Raw genomic sequence first — 26,471 nt, forward strand, 5'->3', positions numbered from 1 at the left:
CATGGGTCATAGATAAGGATATTAGACCAAACCTTTAGAGTGTTAAACTACTGTATTGAATGGTGTACCTAGGATGATTCCTCAGACTGGTTGGTGCATAAGTCTCCCTGTCCGGGTTGTAAGTATGCTGGTTATTGAAATATGTGTAATCTGGGGCCTGGAGGGAAGCAGGTTTAATTCATCGTTAGCTTCATTAGATCTACTTTCTGTTTCCTTTCTCACACACCGCCAGGAACTATAGGTCACTGCATCCCATGGTGGTCAGGCAGCTGCTAGAATCACTCTGAATTCATCTCTATTTTTACCTTGCTCTTTCAATTTCACTTTCATTCTCTGTCTTTATCGCTCCCTCTCTCTTTTGCATTCTTACTTCCTTTCTTTCTTTTTCTTTTTTTTTCTCTCTCTCTCTGTCTCACGTCTCTCTCTCCCATCTCGCCCTCGCACTCTCTCTCCCATCTCTCTCTCTCTCTCTCTCTCTCTCTCTCTCTCTCTCTCCCTCCCATCTTTCTCTCTCCCTCTCTCTTTCTCCCATCTCTCTTTCTCACTCCCATCTCGATCTCTCTCTCCCATTCTCTCTCTTTCTCTCTCTCTCTTTCTCTCTCTCTCTCTCTCTCTCTCTCTCCCTCCCATCTTTCTCTCTCCCTCTCTTTCTCCCATCTCTCTCTTTCTCACTCCCATCCCGATCTCTCCCTCCCATTCTCTCTCTTTCTCTCTCCCTCTCTCTCTCTCTCACTCTCTCTCTCTCTCACATCTCGCTCTCTCTCTCCCATCGCTCTCTCTCTCTTTCCCATCAGCTCCCTTCTCTCTCTTGTCTCTTTCTCTCTCCCATCTCTCTCTCTCACATCACTCTCTCTCCCATCTCTCCCTCTCTCTCTTTCTCTCTCCCTCTCCAATCTCTATCTCTCTCTTCCCATCTCTCTCTCCCTCTTTCTCTCTCCCATCTCTTTCTCTCTCCCATCTCTCTCTCTCATCTCACTTTCTCTCTCCCTCTCTCTCTTTCTCTCTCTCTCCCATCTCTCTCCATCTTTCTATTGATCCACTTGTAGTTTGTTTTTACAAACTTTTACAAACTTTTCTCTCGCTTTCTTTCCCTCCTTCTTAAGTGGTTAGAACAATAGCTTTTATCCCGGGGAGTGTTCTGTGGCTTACCCAGCATGCTTTGAGAAGGGCCGAAGTGACTTCATCGAAATGGAAGTTAAGGTGAATTGCTCTGCTGGCTGTTGACATTAAGTCGTTCTCAGTGGACACTGACGTGGAGGCATCGAAGAGGTAGAAGGTTAAAGGTTGTTGTTTTGTTTTTTATTACAGATAATAGGAGTTGGTATTGTAATGTGGTATGTTTGATGATATAGATTTAATGTTGTAGAGTTCACCGGTTATGGGGTTGAAGTTACTGTGCCTTCAGAAAATATTCACACCCCTTGACTTTTTCAAAAATAAATTGTGTTACATTGTGAATTTAATATCGATTACATTTAGATGTATTTTGTCACTGGCCTACACCCCATAATGTTTTTCGAAATATTGACAAATTAATGAAAAAAGGAAAGCTGAAAATGTCTTGAGTCAATATGTATTCAACCCCTTTGTTACGGCAAGCCTAAATAAGTTCAGGAGTAAACATTTTATTAACAAGCAATTTAAGTAGAAGCAGACATTGAATATCCCTTTGAGCATGGTTATTAATTACACTTTGGATGGTGTATCAAGACACCCAGTCACTACAAAGATACAGGCGTCCTTCCTAACTAAGTTGCTGGGAAAGGAAGGAAATCACTCAGGGATTTCACCATGAGGCCAATGGTGACTTTAAAACAGTTACAGAGTTTAATGGCTGTGATAGGAGAAAACTGAGGATGGATCAACAACATTGTAGTTACTCCACAATACTTAGCTAAATGACGGAGTGAAAAGGAAGACTGTACAGAATACAAATATTCCAAAACATGCATCCTGTTTGCTACGAGGCACTCAAGTAAAATTGCAAATAATGTGGCAAAGCAATTCATCTTTTGTCCTGAATGTAAAGTGTTATGTTTGGGGCAAATCCAATACAACACATTACTGAGTCCTACTCTCCATATATTCACTCATAGTGGTGGCTGCATCATGTTATGGGTATGCTTGTCATCGTTAAGGACTGGGGAGAGAGGAGCAAGAGAAGTGAAGCACAGGCAAAATCCTCAAGAAAAAAAAATGTGGTTCAGTCTGCTTTTCCACCGGACTCTGGGAGTTGAATTCACCTAAAACAGATCTACGCTGGAGTTGCTTACCAAGAAGACAGTGAATGTTCCCTGAGTGGCCCAGTTACTGTTTTGACTTGAACACCTTCTCACAGGGGTGGGAAGATGTACTGCATGAGCAGTAACCGAAAAACAACTGGCATTTGGGAAGTTTGAGGTGAGGGAGAAAGTGTGATGAAACAAGTATTAGCATTGTTAAGTATCTCGCTAGCTGGACGAATTCTCCGTTAGCTAGCCAGAGAAATGTTGAGCAACATTAGCCAACATAACTGATCAAATACTTGAGTTTATGGTGTGAAAATTAGCTGGCTAATAAAGTCAGACAGCTAACGTTAGCTAGCTAACATTACAACAACAGATGAGCTAACTTTACTAACCTTACCAATTCGCTATAGTATTAACTGGTAACGCGTTAGGTGCTTTCTGGACCCTGGCAGTCTGTGTGAAATGTTAACTAGCTAACAAACTAACTACTATCTATGAACTAATGTTTTCCCTCTACAGTATGTGGTTTAATTTTCAGAATGAGAGAATTAGGTGGAAATGAGGCGTTGCTTGTTAAACAAGTGGATTCAGGGATGAAGTGGAGCTGGGCCTGGCTTAAGCTGGATGCCACTATAGAGGTGAAAGGACCACCACACACTTTCCCTCTTTCTCACTTCTTCAATACAGTGGATAAAAGGGGTATGCCAGGTGTACTCTCTGCCTGAAAGAGATCAATTATGCCAACAAAGGGTATCATGCTCTGCTGGCACATTATAGAACAGATGTCCACAGGCAGTAAGTGTACATAATGTGCAGTGTAGCCCAAAGATATTGTTTTGGTTGTGTTGAACTTGACAGTAACACGTGTGTGTGTGTGTGTGTGTGTGTGTGTGTGTGTGTGTGTGTGTGTGTGTGTGTGTGTGTGTGTGTGTGTGTGTGTGTGTGTGTGTGTGTGTGTGTGAGTGAGGGGGGATTATTATAATTGTTTTACTCAGTGAAGGCTCTTTTTGCACCCATATAGCCTTGTGCACTTGATCGATGTCTACTGTAGTGGCCACTATAATAGAGCAACAATAGATTGCCTGTGTTTCATTCTATTTCTACTAAAGATATTTTTCCCCAAGTTAAATATTTAGATGTGTGTGTGTGTGTGTGGTCACGAGCGTTCTGTTATAAAGGCTGTCATGGTAACTGTACTATTAATGTATTGTTTTTTTCTCAACTTGAGTGTCATTTGCAGTAAAGTCTAGGCAACAAATAACATTGGATTGCTTTTGAATTTTTTTTTAGCTGTGAGTTCGGTTCACATGAACCACTTTTTATTTTACACACAGACTGATCATGTAGATCATATTCTTTGTTGTTTAATTAGTTAAACCTGCATTTCCCCCTAGCAGGGATTTATTTTACATGTTTCAGTGCAACAAAGAAAGTGTCACCTTTTTGGGCACTCAGCAGTTTGCATCCCTGTATTGTGTATAAACAGGTGAGCAATTGGAATTCAGACTAACACAACAAAATGTGGAATAAGTCAAAGGGTATGAATACTTTCTGAAGGCTCTGTATATAAGGGAGAGGGTGTGAGTGAAATGGGCGGAGAAGAAGATAGGGGAGGGGGAGAGGGTGAGATGGACAGTTGTGTTAGTAAACCATCATGTTGTGTTAGTAAACCATCATGTGGTATTAGTAAACCATCATGTTGTATTGGTAAACCATCATGTTGTGTTAGTAAACCATCATGTGGTATTAGTAAACCATCATGTTGTATTGGTAAACCATCATGTTGTGTTAGTAAACCATCATGTGGTATTAGTAAACCATCATGTTGTATTGGTAAACCATCATGTTGTGTTAGTAAACCATCATGTGGTATTAGTAAACCATCATGTTGTATTGGTAAACCATCATGTTGTGTTAGTAAACCATCATGTTGTATTAGTAAACCATCATGTTGTATTAGTAAACCATCATGTTGTGTTAGTAAACCATCATGTTGTATTAGTAAACCATCATGTTGTGTAAGTTAATCATCATGTTGTATTAGTAAACCATCATGTTGTATTGGTAAACCATCATGTTGTATTGGTAAACCATCATGTTGTATTGGTAAACCATCATGTTGTATTGGTAAACCATCATGTTGTGTTGGTAAACCATCATGTTGTGTTTGTAAACCATCATGTTGTATTAGTAAACCATCATGTTGTGTATATGAGTTGGTTGTGTAAAAGACATTGGTGCCAAAATCTAATCTTTGTCAAAATATTAGGTGTTGTGCAGGTAACACACACATCCCCATTTTAGGAAAAGGGAGGATTCAACTTCATATTCATGGTTTACCCAATAGGAGTTTTACATTTTTACATGAAGCGGGTAAAGTTGGTCATCATTTTACAAGCCCAGTTGCACGGCTGGGAGGAGAAGCCTTATTTCCAAAAGTTCTTAGTGGTCAAAACCATTCATTTTTGTGACAGGGGTGTCATCAAAGCTGTGTTGCATTCATTATGTCATAGACAATTTTTTAAGATACCAGCTCTCCCTACAAGCCACATAATTGCCCCGCCCGGTTTTCTCTCTAACCCTAACCCTCTCTCTGCATCATCATTGCACCGCCCGGTGCTCTCTCTAACCCTAACCCTCTCTCTGCATCATCATTGCGCCGCCCGGTGCTCTCTATAATCCTCTCTCTGCATCAGCATTGGACCACCTGGTGCTCTCTCTAACCCTTTCTGTGCATCATCATTGCTCCGCCCGGTGCTCTCTCTAACCCTAACCTTACTCCTCTCTCTGGATCATCATTGCACCACCCGGTGCTCTCTCTAACCCTAACCCTTTCTCTGCATCATCATTGCTCTGCCCGGTGCTCTCTCTAACCCTAACCCTCTCTCTGCATCATCATTGCACTGCCCGGTGCTCTCTCTAACCCTAACCCTATCTCTGCATCATCATTGCACCACCCAGTGCTCTCTCTAACCATAACCCTCTCTCTGCATCATCATTGCACCGCCCAGTGCTCTCTCTAACCCTAACCCTACTCCTCTCTCTGAATCATCATTGCACTGCTCGGTGCTCTCTCTAACCCTACTCCTCTCTCTGCATCATCATTGCACCGTTTGGTGCTCTCTCTAACCCTAACCCTTTCTCTGCATCATCATTGCTCTGCCCGATGCTCTCTCTAACCCTCTCTCCCCATCATCATTACACCGCCCGGTGCTCTCTCTAACCCTAACCCTCTCTCTGAATCATCATTGTACCGCCCGGTGCTCTCTCTAACCCTAACCTTTTCTTGCATCATCATTGCTCCGCCCGGTGATCTCTCTAACCCTCTATCTGCATCATCATTGCACCGCCCGGTGCTCTCTCTAACCCTACTCCTCTATCTGAATCATCATTGCACCGCCCGGTGCTCTCTCTAACCCTACTCCTCTATCTGCATCATTATTGCACCGCCCGGTGCTCTCTCTAACCCTACTCCTCTATCTGCATCATCATTGCAGCGCCTGGTGATCTCGCTAACCCTAACCCTAACCCTACTCCTCTCTCTGACTCATCATTGCACCGCCGGTGCTCTCTCTAACCCTACTCCTCTATCTGCATCATCATTGCACCGCCCGGTGCTCTATCTAACCCTAACCCTAACTCTTCTCCTCTCTCTGCATTATCATTGCCCCGCGGCTCTCTGTAATTGAGAGAGTCATTTTTATCTCTAATGCCAGAATGTTCCTTCACCTCCCTCCACCCCTTCTTCCACCCCTCCCTCCATCCCTAGTGATTTAATTGGACAGGGCAGGAGGCCACAGCACATACTGGCAAGGTAACTAGCAGCCGGGCCGGATCCTAACAGCCATATCTGTAATTGGCTGTTGAGAGGGATGAGGGCCATTAGATGGGCGACACACACACACACACACACATACACACAATGACGCAGACACGTACAGTATAGGCACGCAGAACCAATCACAAACCGCTACGAAGACACATATACTGTACACACACATACACACAATGACGCAGACACGTACAGTATAGGCACGCAGAACCAATCACAAACAGCTACGAAGACAGACACACACACACACACACACACACACACACACACACACACACACACACACACACACACACACACACACACACACACACACACACACACACACACACACACACTGTCCTCGTTTGCAACTCTGTAAATTATCCATGAGGGCAATTGACCACTCTTCAGATGAAGTTGCCCAGGTACTTTGTAGCAGAGTTCAATGTAGCACTACAATGGGGAAGAGAGAGATGGAGGGAGAGAGTGGCTGCATTCACAGCTCAATGCACACTGTGGTAAATGGAACGTAGGACCTTGAGTAAGGCATACTTCCATCACCCGTCATCCAGTCAGATCACTCAGATTATTTAAGAACTGTGTTGTTGCGATAGTGGCTTTGGTTTCTCTCTCGCTTCTTCTGGTCTTCATAACTACTGACATGTCTAAATACTCCCTCTCTCAATTCAATTCAATTTAAGGGAAACTTATGTTTACATTGCCAAAGCAAGTTAAATAAGATAATAAACAAAAGTGAAATAAGCAATCAAAATAAACCGTAAACATTACACTTCCAAAAGAATAAAGACGTTTCAAATGTCATATTATGTGTATATACAGTGTTGTAATGTTGTGAAAATAGTTAAAGTACGAAAGGGAAAATAAGTAAACATAAAAATAGGTTGTATTTACAATGGTGTTTTTCACTGGTTGCCCTTTTCTTGTGGCAACAGGTTACAAATCTTGCTGTCTGGTATTTCACCCAATAAATATGGGAGTTGATACAAGTTGTTTTTTAATTCTTTGTGGGTCTGTGTAATCTGAGGGAAATATGTGTCATGCATTGGGCAGGAGGTTAGGAAGTGCAGCTCAGTTTCCACCTCATATTGTGGGCAGTGTGCACATAGCCTGTCTTCTCTTGAGAGCCAGGTCTGTTTATGGTGGCCTTTCTCAATAGCAAGGCTATGCTCACTGAGTCTGTACATAGTCAAAGCTTTCCTTAAGTTTGGGTCAGTCACAGTGTTCAGGTATTCTGCCACTGTGTACTCTCTGTTGAGGGCCAAATAGCATTCTAGTTTGGTCAGTTTTTTTGTTAATTACTTGACACATTGGAAATAATTATCTTTTTGTTTTCTCATGATTTGGTTGGGTCTAATTGTGTTGCTGTCCTGAGGCTCTGTGGGGTGTGTTTGTGTTTGTGAACCGAGCCCCAGGACCAGCTTGCTTAGGGGACTCTTCTGCAGGTTCATCTCTCTGTAGGTGATGGCTTTGTTATGCAGGGTTTGGGAATCACTTCCTTTTAGGTGGTTGTAGAATTTAACGTCTCTTTTCTGGATTTTGATAATTAGCCTAATTCTGCTCTGCATGCATTATTTAGTGTTTTACGTTGTACACTGAGGATATTTTTCAATTTCTCAATTTGGTGTTTGTCCCATTTTGTGAATTCTTGGTTAGTGAGCAGACCCCAGACCTCACAACCATAAGGTGCAATGAGTTCTGTGACTGATTCAAGTATTTTTAGCCAGATCCTAATTGGTATGTTGAATTTTATGTTCCTTTTGATGGCATAGAAGGCCCTTCTTCCTTGACTCTCAGATTGTTCACAGCTTTGTGGAAGTTACCTGTGGCGCTGATGTTTAGGCCAAGGTATGTATAGTTTTTTTTGTGTGCTCTAGGGCAACGGTGTCTAGATGGAATTTGTATTTGTGGTCCGGGCGACTGGACCTTTTTTGGAGCACCATTATTTTGGTCTTACTGAGATTTACTGTCAGGGCCCAGGTCTGGCAGAAGATCTAAGTGCTGCTGTAGGCCCTCCTTGGTTGGTGACAGAATCATCAGATCATCAGCAAACAGTAGACATTTGACTTCAGATTCTAGTAGGGTGAGGCCAGGTGCTGCAGACTGTTCTAGTGCCCTCGCCAATTCGTTGATATATATGTTGAAGAGGGTGGGGCTTAAGCTGCATTCCTGTCACACCCCACGGCCCTGTGGGAAGAAATGTGTGTGTTTTTTGCCTATTTTAGCCGCACGGTTGTTGTTTGTGTACATGGATTTTAACATATCATATGTTTTTCCCCCAACACCACTTTCCCAACACCACTTTTGCTTTTTTGAAATCAACAAAGCATGATAAGACTTTGCCATTGTTTTGGTTTGTTTGTTTGTCAGTCAATTAGGGTGTGCAGGGTGAATACGTGGTCTGTCGTACGATAATTTCATAAAAAGCATGTACGAGTCTGCTGTTAATGATAATGCAGAGTATTTTCTGAAGGTTGCTGTTGACGCATATCCCACAGTAGTTTTTGGGGTCAAATTTGTCTCCACTTTTGTGGATTGGGGTGATCAGTCCTTGGTTCCAAATATTGGGGAAGATGCCAGCGCGGAGGATGATGTTAAAGAGTTTTAGTATAGCCAATTGGAATTTGTTGTCTGTATATTTAATCATTTCATTCAGGATACCATCAACACCACAGGCCTTTTTGGGTTGGAGGGTTTTTATTTTGTCCAGTAGTTCATTCAATGTAATTGGATAATCCAGTGTGTTCTGGTAGTCTTTAATAGTTGATTCTAAGATTTGTATTTGATCATGTATATGTTTTTGCTGTTTGTTCTTTGTTATAGAGCCAAAAAGATTGGAGAAGGGGTCTATCCATACGTCTCCATTTTGGATAGATAATTCCTCAGGTTGTTGTTTGTTTTGAGTTTTCCCATTTTCTGAGAAGTGGTTAGCGTCTATGGATTCTTCAATTACATTGAGCTGATTGCTGACGTGCTGTTCCTTCTTTTTCCGTAGTGTATTTCTGTATTGTTTTAGTGATTCACCATAGTGATGGCGTAGACTCAGATTTTTCGGGTCTCTATTTTTTTGATTGGACATGTTTCTCATTTTCTTTCTTGGATTTTTGGATTCTTCATCAAACCATTTGTCATTGTTGTTCATTTTCTTTGGTTTTCTATTTGAGATATTTTGATTTCATAGGGAGGCTGAGAGGTCAAATATACTGTTAAGATTTTCTACTGCCAAGTTTGCACCTTCACTATTACAGTGCAACAATTTGTCCAGGAAATTGTCTAAAAGGGATTGAATTTGTTGTTGCCTAATTGTTTTTTGGTAGATTTCCAAACTACATTTTTTCCATCTATAGCATTTCTTAATATTAGTTCCTTTGGCTTTGATGCCTCATGATTGAGTATTGCTCTGTTCAAGTAGACTGTAATTATGCTGTGGTCTGATAGGGGTGTCAGTGGGCTGACTGTGAACACTCTGAGAGACTCTGGGTTGATGTCAGTGATAAAGTAGTCTCTCTCTCTCTGTCTCTGTCTCCCTTTCTCTCTTTCCAAACTCTTGCTCTCTCTCTCTCTCTCTCTCTCTCTCTCTCTCTTTGTCTCTCTGTGTATCTCTATACTCTATATAGATATATATATATATATATATATATATATATATATATATATATATATATCTCCTCATGTCTCACAACTGTCTAATTACACAGCATTATTCCGAGAGGCCTTTCTCCCTCTCTCGTTTCCTCTCTCCCTCTCATTCGGGAAAAGTGCCTAATCAACAAAGATGGTGTCAATTAATTTCCCCTCTTTTTTTTGTGGTAATGAGAGTAAACTGTGTCTGTGGTGATGAACTGTTCTTATGATAACAGGCCAGGTTGACATCGTTTTATGTTTGGTGCCACTGCAGCGGTTTTCAATTCGCTGTTATGATGTATTGGGGAGGGGCATTTTTATTCTCCTTCCATGTCTCTCTGTCTTCCTGTCTCTTCTTTCTCTGTTCCTCCCTCGTCTCTCTCTCTCTCACCATCTTCCTGTCTTTTCTCTCTCTATCTTCCTCCCTCTTCTTTCTCTGTTCCTCCCTCTTCTTTCTCTGTTCCTCCCTCTTCTTTCTCTGTTCCTCCCTCTTCTTTCTCTGTTCCTCCCTCTTCTTTCTCTGTTCCTCCCTCTTCTTTCTCTGTTCCTCCCTCTTCTTTCTCTGTTCCTCCCTCTTCTTTCTCTGTTCCTCCCCCTTCTTTCTCTGTTCCTCCCTCTTCTCTCTCTGTATTCCTCCCTCTCCTCTCTCTATCTTCCTCCCTCTTCTCTCTCTGTCTTCCTCTCTGTTCTTTCTCTGTTCCTCCCTCTTCGCTCTGTCTTCCTCTCGCTTTCTCTCAATATTACTCTCTCCTCTCTCTCTCTATCTTCCCTCTTCTCTCTCTGTCTTCCTCTCGCTTTCTCTCAATATTACTCTCTCCTCTCTCTATCTTCCCTCTCTCTCTCTCTCTCTCTCTCTCTCTCTCTCTCTCTCTCTCTCTCTCTCTCTCTCTCTCTCTCTCTCTCTCTCTCTCTCTCTCTCTCTCTCTCTCTCTCTCTCTCTCTATATATATATATATTACTCTCTCCTCTCTTCATCTTCCTCTCTCTTCTCTCTCTGTCTTCCTCTCTCTTCTCTCTGTCTTCCTCTCTCTTCTCTCCGTCTTCCTCTCTCTTCTCACCCTGTCTTCCTCTCTCTTCTCACCCTGTCTTCCTCTCTCTTCTCTCCCTGTCTTCCTCTCTCTTCTCTCCCTGTCTTCCTCTCTCTTCTCTCTGTCTTCCTCTCTCTTCTCTCCGTCTTCCTCTCTCTTCTCACCCTGTCTTCCTCTCTCTTCTCACCCTGTCTTCCTCTCTCTTCTCACCCTGTCTTCCTCTCTCTTCTCTCCCTGTCTTCCTCCCTCTTCTCTCCCTGTCTTCCTCTCTCTTCTCTCTCTGTCTTCCTCCCTCTTCTCTCTCTGTATTCCTCCCTCTTCTCTCTCTGTTCTCCTCCCTCTTCCTCTCTCTTCTCTCTCTGTCTTCCTCCCTCTTCCTCTCTCTTCTCTCTCTGTCTTCCTCCCTCTTCTCTCTGTCTTCCTCTCTCTCTGTCTTTCTCGCTATGTCTTTCTCCCTCTTCTCTCTCTCCTTTCTATCTTCCTACTTTCCTCTCTCTCATTCTCTCATCTGTTCCTCTCCCTCTCTGTCTGAGGGCGATGAGAAAGCTGCTCCTCAGCCCTTTTGAGTGCAGGAGAAGGAGGAGACAGCCTGCGTTAGTTTAGCATCCCACTCTGCTACTACTGGCTGGCGGACAGACACACACAGACACACACACACACACGAGAGGAAAAGGGCATGGTTATTTTTTTAAATGAATTGTATCTTATCTTTTCTCTTTCAGCCACCTCTTCAGTCTCCTATTCTCACACATTTTACTATGTCATTCTCATGTATCTCTGTGCAAAGGCCCCTGGGAAATAGGGCATGGGGGTAGACTTTAATCTATGTGGCCTGTACTATGTTCGTTTATTAGACCAAATGACACTCGTAGGAGAGGCCCGATTTAGTTCTAATGAGATGAGATTCATATCCATTATGATGTTCTATTCTACCTGGAGAAAGGGCTGAGTGGAGGGGCTGAGAGGAGGGTCCCTATCTAGGGTCCCTTGCGGCTATGTGCTTATTATAAAACAAGCTCCTCCTCCCGCAGGTACATTTATGCATCAATAGTCTAATTTAGGTCTTTATTCAATCCGTATGGGGGAAATTCAGCGTTACAGCGTGATTTAACCCTTGTGTTGTCTTAAGGGTAAAAAATGACCCGCCACTATGTTTAACAGCAGAGAAAACCCCCTAAATTATATTTGTTTTACTTGAAATTTGATTACTTTTCCTAGAGTGACCCCAACATTAGAAAAAGTGAAACATCGTCTTTATTCATATTTCCATGAAAGCTGTACACCACCAGGGTACAAAGACTGTCTTATGGCCATTTTTCACCCGGCAGTTAAAACCTCTCTGGGACATGTGGGACGCTAGCGTCCCACCCGCGGTACACACTATCAACAGCCAGTGAAATAGCAGGGCGGCAAATTCAAAACAACAAAAATCTCATGATTCAAATTTCTCAAACATACAAGTATTATACACCATTTAAAGATAAGAGTCTCCTTAATCCAACCACAGTGTCCGATTTCGAAAAGGCTTTACGGCGAAAGCATAACATTAGATTATGTTAGGACAGCGCCTAAACGAAAAACCACACAGCTATTTTCCAAGCAAGGACAGGCGTCACAAAAACCAGAAATACAGCTAAAATGAATCACTAACCTTTGATGATCTTCATCAGATGACACTCCCATGTTACACATGTATGTTTTGTTAGATAAAGTTCATATTTATATCCATAAACCACATTTTACATTGGCGCGTGATGATCAGAAAATGTATTCCCTCCAAAACATCCGGTGAATGAGCACATCAATTTACAAAAATACTCATCATAAACGTTGATAAAATTTACAACAGTTATTGAAAGAATTATAGATACACTTCTCCTTAATGCAACCGCTGTGTCAGATTTTTAAATAGCTTTATGGCGAAAGCACATTTTTCAATATTCTGAGTACAGAGCTCAGCCATCAAAGCAAGCTATACAGTTACCCACCACGTTCTGGAGTCAACTAAACTCAGAATTAGTATTATAAATCTTCACTTACCTTTGCTGATCTTCTTCGGAATGCACTCCCAGGACTCCCACTTCCACAAGAAATGTTTGTTTTGTTCGATAAACTCCATATTTATGTCCAAATACCTCAGTTTTGTTCACGCGTTCAGATCACTAATCCAAAGGCATAACGCGCGAGCGCAAAACCAGAGACGAAAAGTCAAATAGTTCCATTACCGTTCGTAGAAACATGTCAAACAATGTTTACAATCAATCCTTAGGGTCTTTTTAACATAAATCTTCGATAATATTCCAACCGGACAATAGCATAGTCATTACAGAGTCAAAAGAAGGAGCGGCGCACCTGCGTGCTCGCGCAGTAAACAACTCACTGGTCCCAGGCAGTCCACTGATTGACTGGGCTCTTATTCTCTGCCCAGTTACAGTAGAAGCATAAAACAAGGTTCTAAAGACGGTTGACATCTAGTGGAAGCCTTAGGAAGTGCAAAATGACCCCACAGACACTGTAGTTTGAATAGGGATTTGATAGAAAAACTACAAGCCACTACCTGGTTGGATTTTTTCTCAGGTTTTTGCCTGCCATATGAGTTCTGTTATACTCACAGACATCATTCAAACAGTTTTAGAAACTTCAGAGTGTTTTCTATCCAAATCTACTAATATGCATATCCTACCTTCTGGGCCCGAGTAGCAGGCATTTTTATTTGGGCACGTTATTCATCTGAATTTCTGAATACTGCCCCCTGTCACCAAGAAGTTAAAATTATTTACAAACCACACACACACACACACACACACACACACACACACACACACACACACACACACACACACACACACACACACACACACACACACACACACACACAATGAGAAATTGAGATTATGTGTGCTACTGATTTGAACTCAGCCAGAAGACAAGGGGGAGAGAGGTCTTCTCATCAAAGTTTGCCTTCACCCCCACCACCACTCTAGCTTCTTACCTCCCAAAGAGGAACAAGAATTTGATCCTCCTGAGCACACTGCACAAAATGGCTGAGATCAGTCATCGTGAAGACTGGAAGCCAGCCATCACCCTGGACTACAACCACAACAAAGGAGGCGTAGACAACCTGGACAAGGTGATTGGAACTTACAGCTGCAGGAGGATGACTTTCCACTGGCCATCTTCCAAAACATAATTGATGTGTCCTCATACAATGCCTTTGTGATATGGAACAAGATCAACCTTACCTGGATGCCTGATAAACGGAACAAGATGAGGGTGTTCCTGGAGCAGCTGGGAAAGGCACTTGTAACCCCATACATTCAAAGAATGGAGCACCTCCCCCACACAGCAGCCTCTGCAGCACTTGTGAAAGCTGTTCAGGGCTGAATCTTGTCCTGTTCCACCTGAGGCTGTAGCTGGGGCAGGCAAGAGGAGGAGATGCCAATTCTGCCCCCCAAAGAAGGACTGTAAAACAAATACAATGTGCTGCATATGTGAGAAATAGATCTGCAAAGTCCATGCACACGCACTTGCATGCTGTCCTACGTGCTAATTATAGTTGATTGATTTAATTTATGTTCTTCACGATTTTGTTTTGTATCTTATTTTATTCTTATTTATTGTTGTTGTTTATACACCTTGTGTGTGGGGGCAATGGTTAAAAAAATGGGAGAAGACTAGTATTTTGTAGTTGAATTCCTCATTGTACAGTATATAATAATATAGCACTATGTTGCCAAAAAAGTTCAACTGTTATTGTTCCCCTTCAATAAAATGCATTCAAAACTACTTTCTGCACATTTCTGCTACTTTCTTAGGCTATACAAGTACTATATCTTGCTATAAAAAAAATGTGTTTACACTTATGCAATACCTTTAGCCACAATAACAACAATAATAATAATAATAATAATAAAAAACCTCTACTTTAGTAAAGAAAACAATTATGACAGGTGTGTTGTAATAAAAATGAGTGGTGTCCACTGATTAAATGCAGTCTGTCTGCATTGTGAAGAGGGAAAACCCAGATATTCACAACGTTTGTGATGACTGTTTTTTCTTCATGCAAAATAGATTTGGGGTTTAAAATTCAATAAAGCTGCTTTATTTTAGGGGCTTAGTGAAGGCGGGTCATTTCTTACCCTTAGGACAAGAGGAGTATACAGAATGATAAGACTACACAAGGGTTAAATTCAAAGGCAATATTCCCGCGTTAGCGGAGACTGTGTTCACGGTAAGATGAGGCGGAAACTTGATGAAGACGGGAAGCAAAATCTATTGGCAGAGAATGCATGCATGGAAACATTTGGTAACCAGTTCATCACTGTGGTCAATACATGTATCTGTTGAATTACTTGTTTTGTGTCAGTGAGTGACTTTCATGTGAATGACCTATGACCTCCCATCCTCTCTCTCTCTCTCTCCTCTGTTTCCCCATAATGCACTTGGCCTCCTAGTGTCATAGCCTTTCTTACTTTATGTTTGATTTGACAGTGTATCTGTTCTACAGGACTTCAGAGCTGGCCTGGGTATTTCCCTGATCGATCTGACTGCTACTAACATTAAAGATACAGACAGGAGGCTCTTCCAAATCAACACTCCCTTCAGAAACTTCTGGTGAGTGTGTGTTCCTGTGTGTATGTGTCTGTGTATGAGAGAAATTATGTGTATGAGCAAGTGTATGTTTGTGTGTGTGAATGGCTGTGTATGAACCCGTGTGTGTTGGTGTTTCATACCCACCTATCACTCTTTTTCTCCTCCTGGCCTAAAATAGAAGCTTAGTATTAAAAAAAAAATACCCTTCAAACATAAACATCGTATTCTATTTTACCTACAATAATCATATCTCCCAAAACAATCCAATCTCACATTCAAGTTCAGGGTTTAAAAGGTGATTAGTATCATCTCTGGTTAAAAGGCAGAGAGAGCCAGGGGGTGCCACTCCAGCCAGCCAGCTCCCAAGTTCAGGGTTTAAAAGGTGATTAGTATCATCTCTGGTTAAAAGGCAGAGAGAGCCAGGGGGTGCCACTCCAGCCAGCCAGCTCCCTGAACTCTAAAACTATGCTACCTCTGTTTCATCAGTGGTCAGGGAGTGGACGTGTTACTTGCATTCAACATTTTAGTCAGTTGTCCGACGCTCTTGTCCAGAGCGACTTACAGGAGCAATTAGAGTTAAGTGCCTTGCTCAAGGGCATATCAACGTATTTTTCACCTAGTCTGCTTGGGGATTCGAACCAGCAACCTTTTGGTTACTGGCCAAATGCTCTTAACCGCTAAGCTACCTGCCGCCCGTAGCTCACACAACCAAGGCCCTCAGGACTAGTCAATCACGTGTGAGAGTGTTCTTGCACACATTATTCCGCTCTGCAGCTTAAGTGTTCATTATTAAATAAACTCAACAAATAAATAAATAAATAAATGCTTTTTCAGGACCCTGTCTTTCAAAGATAATTCGTAAAAATCTAAATAACTTCACAGATCTTCATTGTAAAGGGTTTAAACACTGTTTCCCATGCTTGTTTAATGAATCATAAACAATTAATGAACATGCACCTGTGGAACAGTCGTTAAGACACTAAAAGATTACAGACGGTAGGCAATTAAGGTCACAGTTAAGAAATCTTAGGACACTAAAGAGACCTTTCTACTGACTGAAAAACACCAAAAGAAAGATGCCCAGGGTCCCTGCTCATCTGTGTGAACGTGCCTTAGGCATGCTGCAAGGAGGCATGAGAACTGCAGATGTGGCCAGGGCAATAAATTGCAATGTCCGTACTGAGAGATGCCTAAGACAGCGCTACAGGGAGACAGGACAGACAGCTGATCGTCCTTGCAGTGGCAGACCATGTGTAACAACACCTGCACAGGATCGGTACATCCGAACATCACACCTGCGGGACAGGTCCAGGATGGCAACAACAATTGCCTGAACGCACAATCCCTCCATCAGTGCTCAGACTGTTCGTAATAGGCTGAGAGAGGCTGGACTGAGGACTTGAAGGCCTGTTGTAAGGCAGGTCCTCACCAGACATCACCGGCAACAATGTCGCCTATGGGGACAAACCCACCGTCGCTGGACCAGACAGGACTGGCAAAAAGTGCTGTTCACTGAAGAGTCGCGGTATTGTCTCACCATGGGTGATGGTCGGATTTGTGTTTATCGTCAAAGGAATGAGCGTTACACCGAGGCCTGTACTCTGGAGCGGGATCGATTTGGAGGTGGAGGGTCCGTCATGGTCTGGGGCGGTGTGTCACAACATCATCGGACTGAGCTTGTTGTCATTGCAGGCAATCTCAACGCTGTGCCTTATAGGGAAGACATCCTCCTCCCTCATGTGGTACCCTTCCTGCAGGATCATCCTGACATGACCCTCCAGCATGACAATGCCACCAGCCATACTGCTCGTTCTGTGCGTGATTTCCTGCAAGACAGGAATGTCAGTGTTCTGCCATGGCCAGCGAAGAGCCCGGATCTCAATCCCATTCAGCACGTCTGGGACCTGTTGGATCGGAGGGTGAGGGCTAGGGCCATTCCCCCCCAGAAATGTCCGGGAACGTGCAGGTCAAATCAAATGAAAGTTTATTTGTCACGTGCGCCGAATTCAACAGGTGTAGACCTTACAGTGAAATGCTTACTTACAGGTTCTAACCAATAGTGCAAAAAAGTTTAGGTGAACAATAGGTAGGTAAAGAAATAAAACAACAGTAAAAAGACAGGCTATATACAGTAGCGAGGCTATAAAAGTAGCGAGGCAACATACAGACACTGGTTAGTCAGGCTGATTGAGGTAGTATGTACATGTAGATATGGTTAAAGTGACTATGCATAAATGATGAACAGAGAGTAGCAGTAGCGTAAAAGAGGGGTTGGTGGGTGGTGGGTGGAGGGACACAATGCAGATAGCCCCGTTAGCCAATGTGCGAGAGCACTGGTTGGTCGGGCCAATTGAGGTAGTATGTACATGAATGTATAGTTAAAGTGACTATGCATATATGATAAACAGAGAGTAGCGGCAGTGCAAAAGAGGGTTTGGGGCGGGCACACAATGCAAATAGTTCAGGTAGCCATTTGATTACCTGTTCAGGAGTCTTATGGCTTGGGGGTAAAAACTGTTGAGAAGCCTTTTTGTCCTAGACTTGGCACTCAGGTACCGCTTGCCATGCGGTAGTAGAGAGAACAGTCTATGACTGGGGTGGCTGGGGTCTTTGACAATTTTTAGGGCCTTCCTCTGACACCGCCTGGTGTAGAGGTCCTGGATCGCAGGCAGCTTAGCCCCAGTGATGTACTGGGCCGTACGCACTACCCTCTGTAGTGCCTTGCGGTCAGAGGCCGAGCAATTGCCGTACCAGGCTGTGAAGCAACCAGTCAGGATGCTCTCGATGTTGCAGCTGTAGAACCCTTTGAGGAGCTCAGGACCCATGACAAATCTTTTTAGTTTAATAGGCTTTGTCGTGCCCTCTTCACGGCTGTCTTGGTGTGTTTGGACCATTCTAGTGTGTTGGTGATGTGGACACCAAGGAACTTGAAGCTCTCAACCTGCTCCACTACAGCCCCGTCGATGAGAATGGGGGCGTGCTCGGTCCTCCTTTTCCTGACGTCCACAATCATCTCCATAGTCTTGGTTATGTTGAGGGATAGGTTGTTATTCTGGCACCACCCGGCCAGGTCTCTGACCTCCTCCCTATAGGCTGTCTCGTTGTTATCGGTGATCAGGCCTACCACTGTTGTGTCGTCTGCAAACTTAATGATGGTGTTGGAGTTGTGCCTGGCCATGCAGTCGTGAGTGAACAGGGAGTACAGGAGGGGACTGAGCACAAACCCCTGGGCGGCTCCAGTGTTGAGGATCAGCGTGGCAGATGTGTTGCTACCTACCCTCACCACCTGGAGGCGGCCCTTCAGGAAGTCCAGGATCCAGTTGCAGAGGGAGGTGTTTAGTCCCAGGATCCTTAGCTTAGTGATGAGCTTTGAGGGTGGAAGAGTGGGGTAACATCTCACAGAAAGAACTGGCAAATTTGGTGCGGTTCATGAGGAGTAGATGCACTGCAGTACTTAATGCAGCTGGTGGCCACACCAGATACTGACTGTTACATTTGATTTTGACCCCCCCCCCCCCCCCACCCCTTTGTTCAGGGACACATTATTCCATTTCTGTTAGTCACATGTCTGTGGAACTTGTTCAGTTTATGTCTCAGTTGTTGATTCTTGTTATGTTCATACAAATATTTACACATGTTAAGTTTGCTGAAAATAAACACAGTTGACAGTGAGAGGACAAGGGCTCTCTATGGTCAGGGCGTGACAATTACCTTGAACAATTATCCACTGTTGAGGCTAGACTTGGTTCTTTGAGAAAGTGTGGTGAGGTCACTGATTGAAATGATAAATTACAGTCAATATTTATTGAATCTTTTATGTAGCAATACGTAGGATGTCAATGGTCTGTTTAAGATAGTTCTAAGCTAAATCCCTCAACATTAATATATTAATTTATTTCTACAGTAGCCACATTCATTTATTTCAAAAAATGCCCTTCTAACATAGGCATCTTATTCTATTTTACCTACAATAATCATATCTCCCAAAACAATCCAATCTCACATTCAAGCTCAGGGTTTTAAAGGTGATTTACTCATAATAGAAAGGCTTCCATGGAATTTCATTATTAGATAACACATTGAGAGGTAACAAAGTGTGAGGTATTGAAGCTCAAAATGAATCCAACTGTGAAGTTGAATAGTTACATGTATTTCTACTGTAAGCTGTTCAAGAGAAACTTCTGTAAAAAGGTTTCTACTTGGAATGTTACCTTTGAATGTTACCTTGGAATGTTAAGATTAAGGAATACATTGAAGGTACAATGCAGCTGTTTTTATCTCAATATCAAATCATTTCTGGGTAACATAAGTACCATACTGTGATTGTTTTCAATCAAAATGGTCAAAAATATACAAAATTGCTTTTTAACAAAGAGCTATTTCTCAAGCAATAATTTTGCTAGGATTGTCTGGGAGCATTCTGAGTCGGGAGGGGAAAACTGGCAGAGAGGTTATTGGCAGGTTTGGAACTCTCTTTGTTATTGGTCTAATAACTGAAGCCGGGCTAGACAATCTGGACCCTCTCTCTCTAAAATGATCTGCTAAAATTGTTCCAACCCCTATTACTAGCCTGTTCAACCTCTCTTTCGTATTGTCTGAGATCCCCAAAGATTGGAACACTGCCGCAGTCATCCCCCTCTTCAAAGGTGGAGACACTCTAGACCCAAACTGCTACAGACCTATATCTATCCTACCCTGCCTTTCTAAGGTCTTTGAAAGCCAAGTTAACAAACAGATCACAGACCATTTCGAATCCCACCGTACCTTCTCTGCTATGCAATCTGGTTTCTGAGCTGGTCATGGGTGCAACTCAGCCACGCTCAAGGTCCTAAACGATAACATAACCGCCATCGATAAGAGACAATACTGTGCAGCTGTAGTCAATGACCTGTCCAAGGCTTTCGACTCTGTCAATCACCACATTTTTATCGGCAGACTCAACAGCCTTGGTTTCGCAAATGACTGCCTCGCCTGGTTCACCAGCTACTTCTCAGACAGAGTTCAGTGTGTAAAATTGGAGGGCCTGTTGTCCGGACCTCTGGCAGTCTCTATGGGTGTGCCACAGGGTTCAATTCTCGGGCCAACTCTTTTCTCTGTATACATCAATGATGTCACTCTTGCTGCAGGTGATTCTCTGATCCACGTCTACGCAGATGACACCATTCTGTATACTTCTGGCCCATCTTTGGACACTGTGTTAACTAACCTCCAGATGAGCTTCAATGCCATACAACTCTCCTTCCGTGGCCTCCAACTGATCTTAAATGCAAGTAAAACAAAATGCATGCTCTTCAACCGATCGCTGCCCGCACCTGCCCGCCCGTCCAGCATCACTACTCTGGACGGTTCGGACTTAGGTATTTGTAGTTGTCCACGTATTCTAGGTGTCTGGTTAGACTGTAAACTTTCCTTCCAGACACACATTAAGCATCTCCAATCCAAAATTAAATCTAGAATCGGCTTCCTATTTCACAATAAAGCATCCTTCACTCATGCTGCCAAACATACCCTTGTAAAACTGACTATCCTGCCGATCCTTGACTTCGGCGATGTCATTTACAAAATAGCCCCTGACACTCTACTCAGCAAATTGGATGCATTCTATCACAGTGCCATCCGTTTTGTCACCAAAGCCCCATATACTACCCACCACTGCGACCTGTATGCTCTCATTGGCTGGCCCTCGCTTCATATTCGTCGCCAAACCCACTGGCTCCAGGTCATCTATAAGTCTTTGCTAGGTAAAGCCCCACCTTATCTCAGCTCAATGGTCACCATAGCAGCATCCACCCGTAGCATACGCTCCAGCAGGTATATTTCACTGGTCACCCCCAAAGCCAATTCCTCCTTTGACTGCCTTTCCTTCCAGTTCTCTGCTGCCAATGACTGGAGCGAATTGCAAAAATCACTGAAGCTGGAGACTCGTATCTCCCTCAATAACTTTAAGCACCAGCTGTCAGAGGAGCTCACAGATCACTGCACCTGTATATACCCCATCTGTAAATAGCCCATCCAACTACCTCATCCCAATACTGTTATTTAAAAAATAATAAAAAATTGGCTCCTTTGCACCCCAGTATCTCTACTTGCACATTCATCTTCTGCACATCTATCACTCCAGTGTTTAATTGCTAAATTGTAATTATTTCGCCACTATGGCCTATTTATTGCCCTACCTCCCTTATCTTACCTCATTCTTTTGATCACACTGTTCTTATACTTTTTCTATTGTATTATTAACTGTATGTTTGTTTATTCCATGTGCAACTCTGTATTGTTGTTTGTGTCGCACTGCTTTGCTTTATCTTGGCCAGTTCGCAGTTGTAAATGTGAACTTGTTCTCAACTAGCCTACCTGGTTAAATAAAGGTGAAATATAAAAAAATAAAAAAAAAGTTACCAAGCAGGCCAAAGCTCCATCCTACAAAAACCTGCAGAAATTTCAGGTATTCTTTTCAAACAGCTTTTACACTAAAAGGGCATTATTATAATCTTCAAATATGTATAAAACACAGAAAAATAATGTTTTTGACTGCACTGGGCCTTTAAATAAGGGAACAGAGTGTGAGGTCTAGATACTGATTATGAATAGAAGTTGAATGTCATAAAGTACTGTACCTTTACTGACTCTACTGTAGGCTATGTTAATGAAAAAATAAATGCTGTGTGACTGTAAAACAACCACCTGAAAACAACTCTTCCCCTTCTCTCTTAATGTCTGTACTCATAGCAAACATAGCTTGCTTGCTTTAAAGTACCATATTGCTAGTCTGGTGGTGATTGGTGAAGCAAAGCAAAAAAACACCACAGGGTGAATCCCGCCATTAAAAACAATGAAACCACTCACAGAGTGAGTCTTCACAGCTTAAAGTGATTAAATGAGTTTTATCTAAATCCCAGGTAGGAGATGCTTGTAGGGTTGAAATTGATTTAGATCCATGAAAACCCCTCAGGTGCCCATCACCTCATCAGGATGTTCCACGATTATTCTCACAGAGTCCTGTTTGAAGCACAAAATCACAATTATACCCATCTCTTTATAGAACTGAACCGAACGCAGCCATTAAGGAGAGATGGATAAACAGATTGATCGGTCGTATATATGCCAGGTGAAGAAACAACAAAAAATGTAATTCGCGGCAACAATCCAAAACAATTCTTGCGAACAGGCTGTGTTTTGTCTTGGCGTTGGGCTTTAAATGGGCCATTAACAGATAAACAAGCAAGCGGCTCATCGATTATAGCCGTGTAGGTCCCGGGGTCGCTCAAAATGCTTCATCCGCCCCGTCCTCCATAGCGGCATGATGCTGTTGCATCACAGCGCCAGGCGTTCACAACCCTCCCGGGAGATTTGTTAAAAAAATGTAAAAAATAGATCAATAATTAGCGCTTGTCTTGCTGGAGCCCTGCTCTCTCCTCGTACACATGGCAGGGCGGTCATACAGTAATGAGGCAGGTTGTGTGTGTGTGTGTGTGTGTCTGATGTTTTCCTGGCCCCGTCACATTCCCCCTCGCAGTGTGTGTCCCACCGAGCCTCACACACATTCACCACTGGGGGAAAGTGACGGGGGCCAGGAAAACAAAACAACACAGCCAAAAGGTCTTCAAAAGCAGTTACTCTTCCTTTAATCAACAGTTAGCTCCAGCGATAGCTTATTAGCATTAGGCTCAGATCTCATTGAACAGTGTTTTAGCATTGGGCTCAGATCTCAGTCAACAGTGTTTTAGCATTAGACTCAGATCTCAGTCAACAGTGTTTTAGCATTAGACTCAGGTTTCAGTCAACAGTGTTTTAGCATTAGACTCAGATCTCATTGAACAGTGTATTAGCATTAGACTCAGATCTCATTGAACAGTGTATTAGCATTAGACTCAGATCTCATTGAACATTGTTTTAGCATTAGACTCAGATCTCAGCCAACAGTGTTTTAGCATTAGGCTCAGATCTCAGTCAACAGTGTTTTAGCATTAGGCTCAGATCTCAGTCAACAGTGTTTTAGCATTAGGCTCAGATCTCAGTCAACAGTGTTTTAGCATTAGGCTCAGATCTCAGTCAACAGTGTTTTAGCATTAGACTCAGATCTCAGTCAACAGTGTTTTAGCATTGGGCTCAGATCTCAGTCAACAGTGTTTTAGCATTAGGCTCAGATCTCAGTCAACAGTGTATTAAGAACATACGGTAACACTTTGTATTTTAATGGGTCACAAACCATTTAGAAGGCATTTATAAGGTGTGTTCAACATTTATTCATAACGCCAACATTTATAAACCATTTACTAATTATTTTTGCAGCTCCTAATCTAAATTGAGCGCTATTTATGCTTTATAAATACTTTATAAATGTGTTGAATGACCAGCGTAATTTCTCACAAAAAGTTGGGCATGCCATTGGTAGACACTCCAGCAGTACCTGGTAAAATAACAAGCACACAACAAAAATACATATACACATCTAAATAACTAGTTTACTACATTATACACATCTAAATAACTAGTTTACTACATTATACACATCTAAATAACTAGCTTACTACATTATACACATCTAAATAACTAGTTTACTACATTATACACACTAAATAACTAGTTTACTACATTATACACATCTAAATACCTAGCTTACTAGCTTATACATGTCTAAATACCTAGCTTACTAGCTTATACATGTCTAAATACCTACCTTACCAGCTTATACACGTCTAAATACCTAGCTTACTAGCTTATACATGTCTAAATACCTAGCTTACCACCTTATACATGTCTAAATACCTAGCTTACCACCTTATACACGTCTAAATACCTAGCTTACCACCTTATACACGTCTAAATACCTAGCTTACTAGCTTATACATGTCTAAATACCTAGCTTATCACCTTATACACATCTAAATACCTAGCTTACTAGCTTATACATGTCTAAATACCTAGCTTACCACCTTATACATGTCTAAATACCTAGCTTACTAGCTTATATTTTTTGTACTGGCCCCCCCGTACAAAAATACCTAGCTTACTAGCTTATACATGTCTAAATACCTAGCTTACTAGCTTATACATGTCTAAATACCTAGCTTACCACCTTATACATGTCTAAATACCTAGCTTACTAGCTTATACATGTCTAAATACCTAGCTTACCACCTTATACATGTCTAAATACCTAGCTTACCACCTTATACATGTCTAAATACCTAGCTTACCACCTTATACACATTTAAATAACTAGCTTACTAGCTTGTCTTCGTGTTGTCTGTAGCTGGTGAGGTGTGGAAACACTTTGCTGCTTTTATGGATTTTGTTGTGTTGCTTTTTGTGCTATTGCTCTGTCTGTATGCATGCTAAATGTTGCTTGTACTATGTGTCTTTGTCTGCCTGCTACGTGTTGCTTGTCCTATGTTTCTCTGTCTGTGTGCTACGTATTGCTTGTTCTATGTTTCTCTGTCTGTGTGGTACGTATTGCTTGTTCTATGTTTCTCTGTCTGCCTGCGTACTACGTGTTGCTTGTCCTGTGTTGCTCTGTCTGTATGCCTGCTACGTGTTACTTGTCCTATCTTGCTATGTGTCTGCGTGCTACGTGTTGCTTGTTCTGTGTGTTCTGTCTGCGTACTATGTGTTGCTTGTCCTGTGTTTCTCTGTCTGCCTGCGTACTATGTGTTGCTTGTCCTGTGTTGCTCTGTCTGTATGCATACTACGTGTTGCTTGTCCTTTGTTGCTTTTTCTGTCTGCATGCTACGTGTTGCTTGTCATGTGTTGCTCTGTCTGTCTGCGTACTATGTGTTGCTTGTCCTGTGTTTCTCTGTCAGTCTGCGTGTTGCTTGTCCTATGTTTCTCTGTCTGCATACTACGTGTTGCTTTTCATGTGTTGCTCTGTCTGTCTGCGTGCTACGTGTTGCTTGTCATATGTTGCTCTGCATGTGCTCACTGCTCATTGTTTGTCTGTATTGTTATTGGAATGGTTTTTAATAACCTGCCCAGGGACTGTGGTTGAAAATTAGCCAGCTGGCTAAAACCATCATTTTTACTGAAATGTTGATTAATGTGCACTGTCCCTGTAAAAATACAAAAAACTCCAACTCCAGTTTTACAGATGTGGGAGTAGCAATACCTTACGAATGGTTTGTAAATGCCTCATGAATGGTTTATGAATGGTTTATAAATACCTTACGAATGGTTTATAAATGCCTGATGAATGGTTTATAAATGCCTGATGAATGGTTTATAAATGCCTGATGAATGGTTTATAAATGCCTGATGAATGGTTTATAAATGCCTGATGAATGGTTTGTAAATGCCTCATGAATGGTTTATAAATGCCTTATGAATGGTTTATAAATGCCTCATGAATAGTTTATAAATGCCTGATGAATGGTTTGTAAATGCCTGATGAATGGTTTATAAATGCCTGATGAATGGTTTATAAATGCTTACGAATGGTTTGTAAATGCCTGATTAATGGTTTGTAAATGCCTGATTAATGGTTTATAAATGCCTGATTAATGGTTTGTAAATGCCTGATGAATGGTTTGTAAATGCCTAATATATGGTTTATACATGCTTATGAATGGTTTATAAATGCCTGATTAATGGTTTATAAATGCCTGATGAATGGTTTATAAATGCCTGATGAATGGTTTGTAAATGCCTCGTATGGTTTATACATGCTTACGAATGGTTTATAAATGCCTTATGAATGGTTTATAAATGCCTTATGAATGGTTTATAAATGCCTTATGAATAGTTTGTTACAGTGTTACCGAACATTTCAGGTTTTTATTTGTAGAACGTGTTGGTGCTGGATTGGTATATCATTTGCCGTGGTAATGGCTAATAGAAGGGCACAGGTTGGCATATGCTAGCACTGGCCTCTATGGATTATTCATACAGCAATAGCAGAACACTGAACAGAAGCAGTAATGATGGCTTACGGCACAACAATGCATTGACTCACTCTGTGCCAAATCATAGTGAGAAGTGAGTGTGTCCTCCCGTCTACACCAAGGTCAAACGTGTCTCTCTCTCTGTGCTCTTGTAGTAGTTCACTCTCCCTCTTCCTCTGTGGTGTTGGAGTAGGTCGTTCATTCTCCATCTTCTTCTGTGGTCTTGGAGGCAGTAGTTCACTCTCCCTCTTCTTCTGTGGTCTTTGAGGCAGTTGTTCAAGTCCTGATG

General features: G+C 42.2%; 1 protein-coding gene across 1 annotated transcript in view; it reads left to right on the forward strand.

Annotated features, from left to right (window-relative positions):
• arap2 (ArfGAP with RhoGAP domain, ankyrin repeat and PH domain 2) overlaps nt 1-26,471 on the forward strand; it is a 187,990-nt gene that overhangs the window by 50,211 nt on the left and 111,308 nt on the right. The window contains 1 exon segment of the mRNA XM_045721480.1: nt 15,220-15,326. Within this exon segment, the coding sequence (XP_045577436.1) occupies nt 15,220-15,326 (107 nt within the window).

Source organism: Salmo salar, chromosome 07 (genome assembly GCF_965601325.2).
Source record: "Salmo salar chromosome 07, fSalSal1, whole genome shotgun sequence".
NCBI lineage: Eukaryota > Metazoa > Chordata > Actinopteri > Salmoniformes > Salmonidae > Salmo > Salmo salar.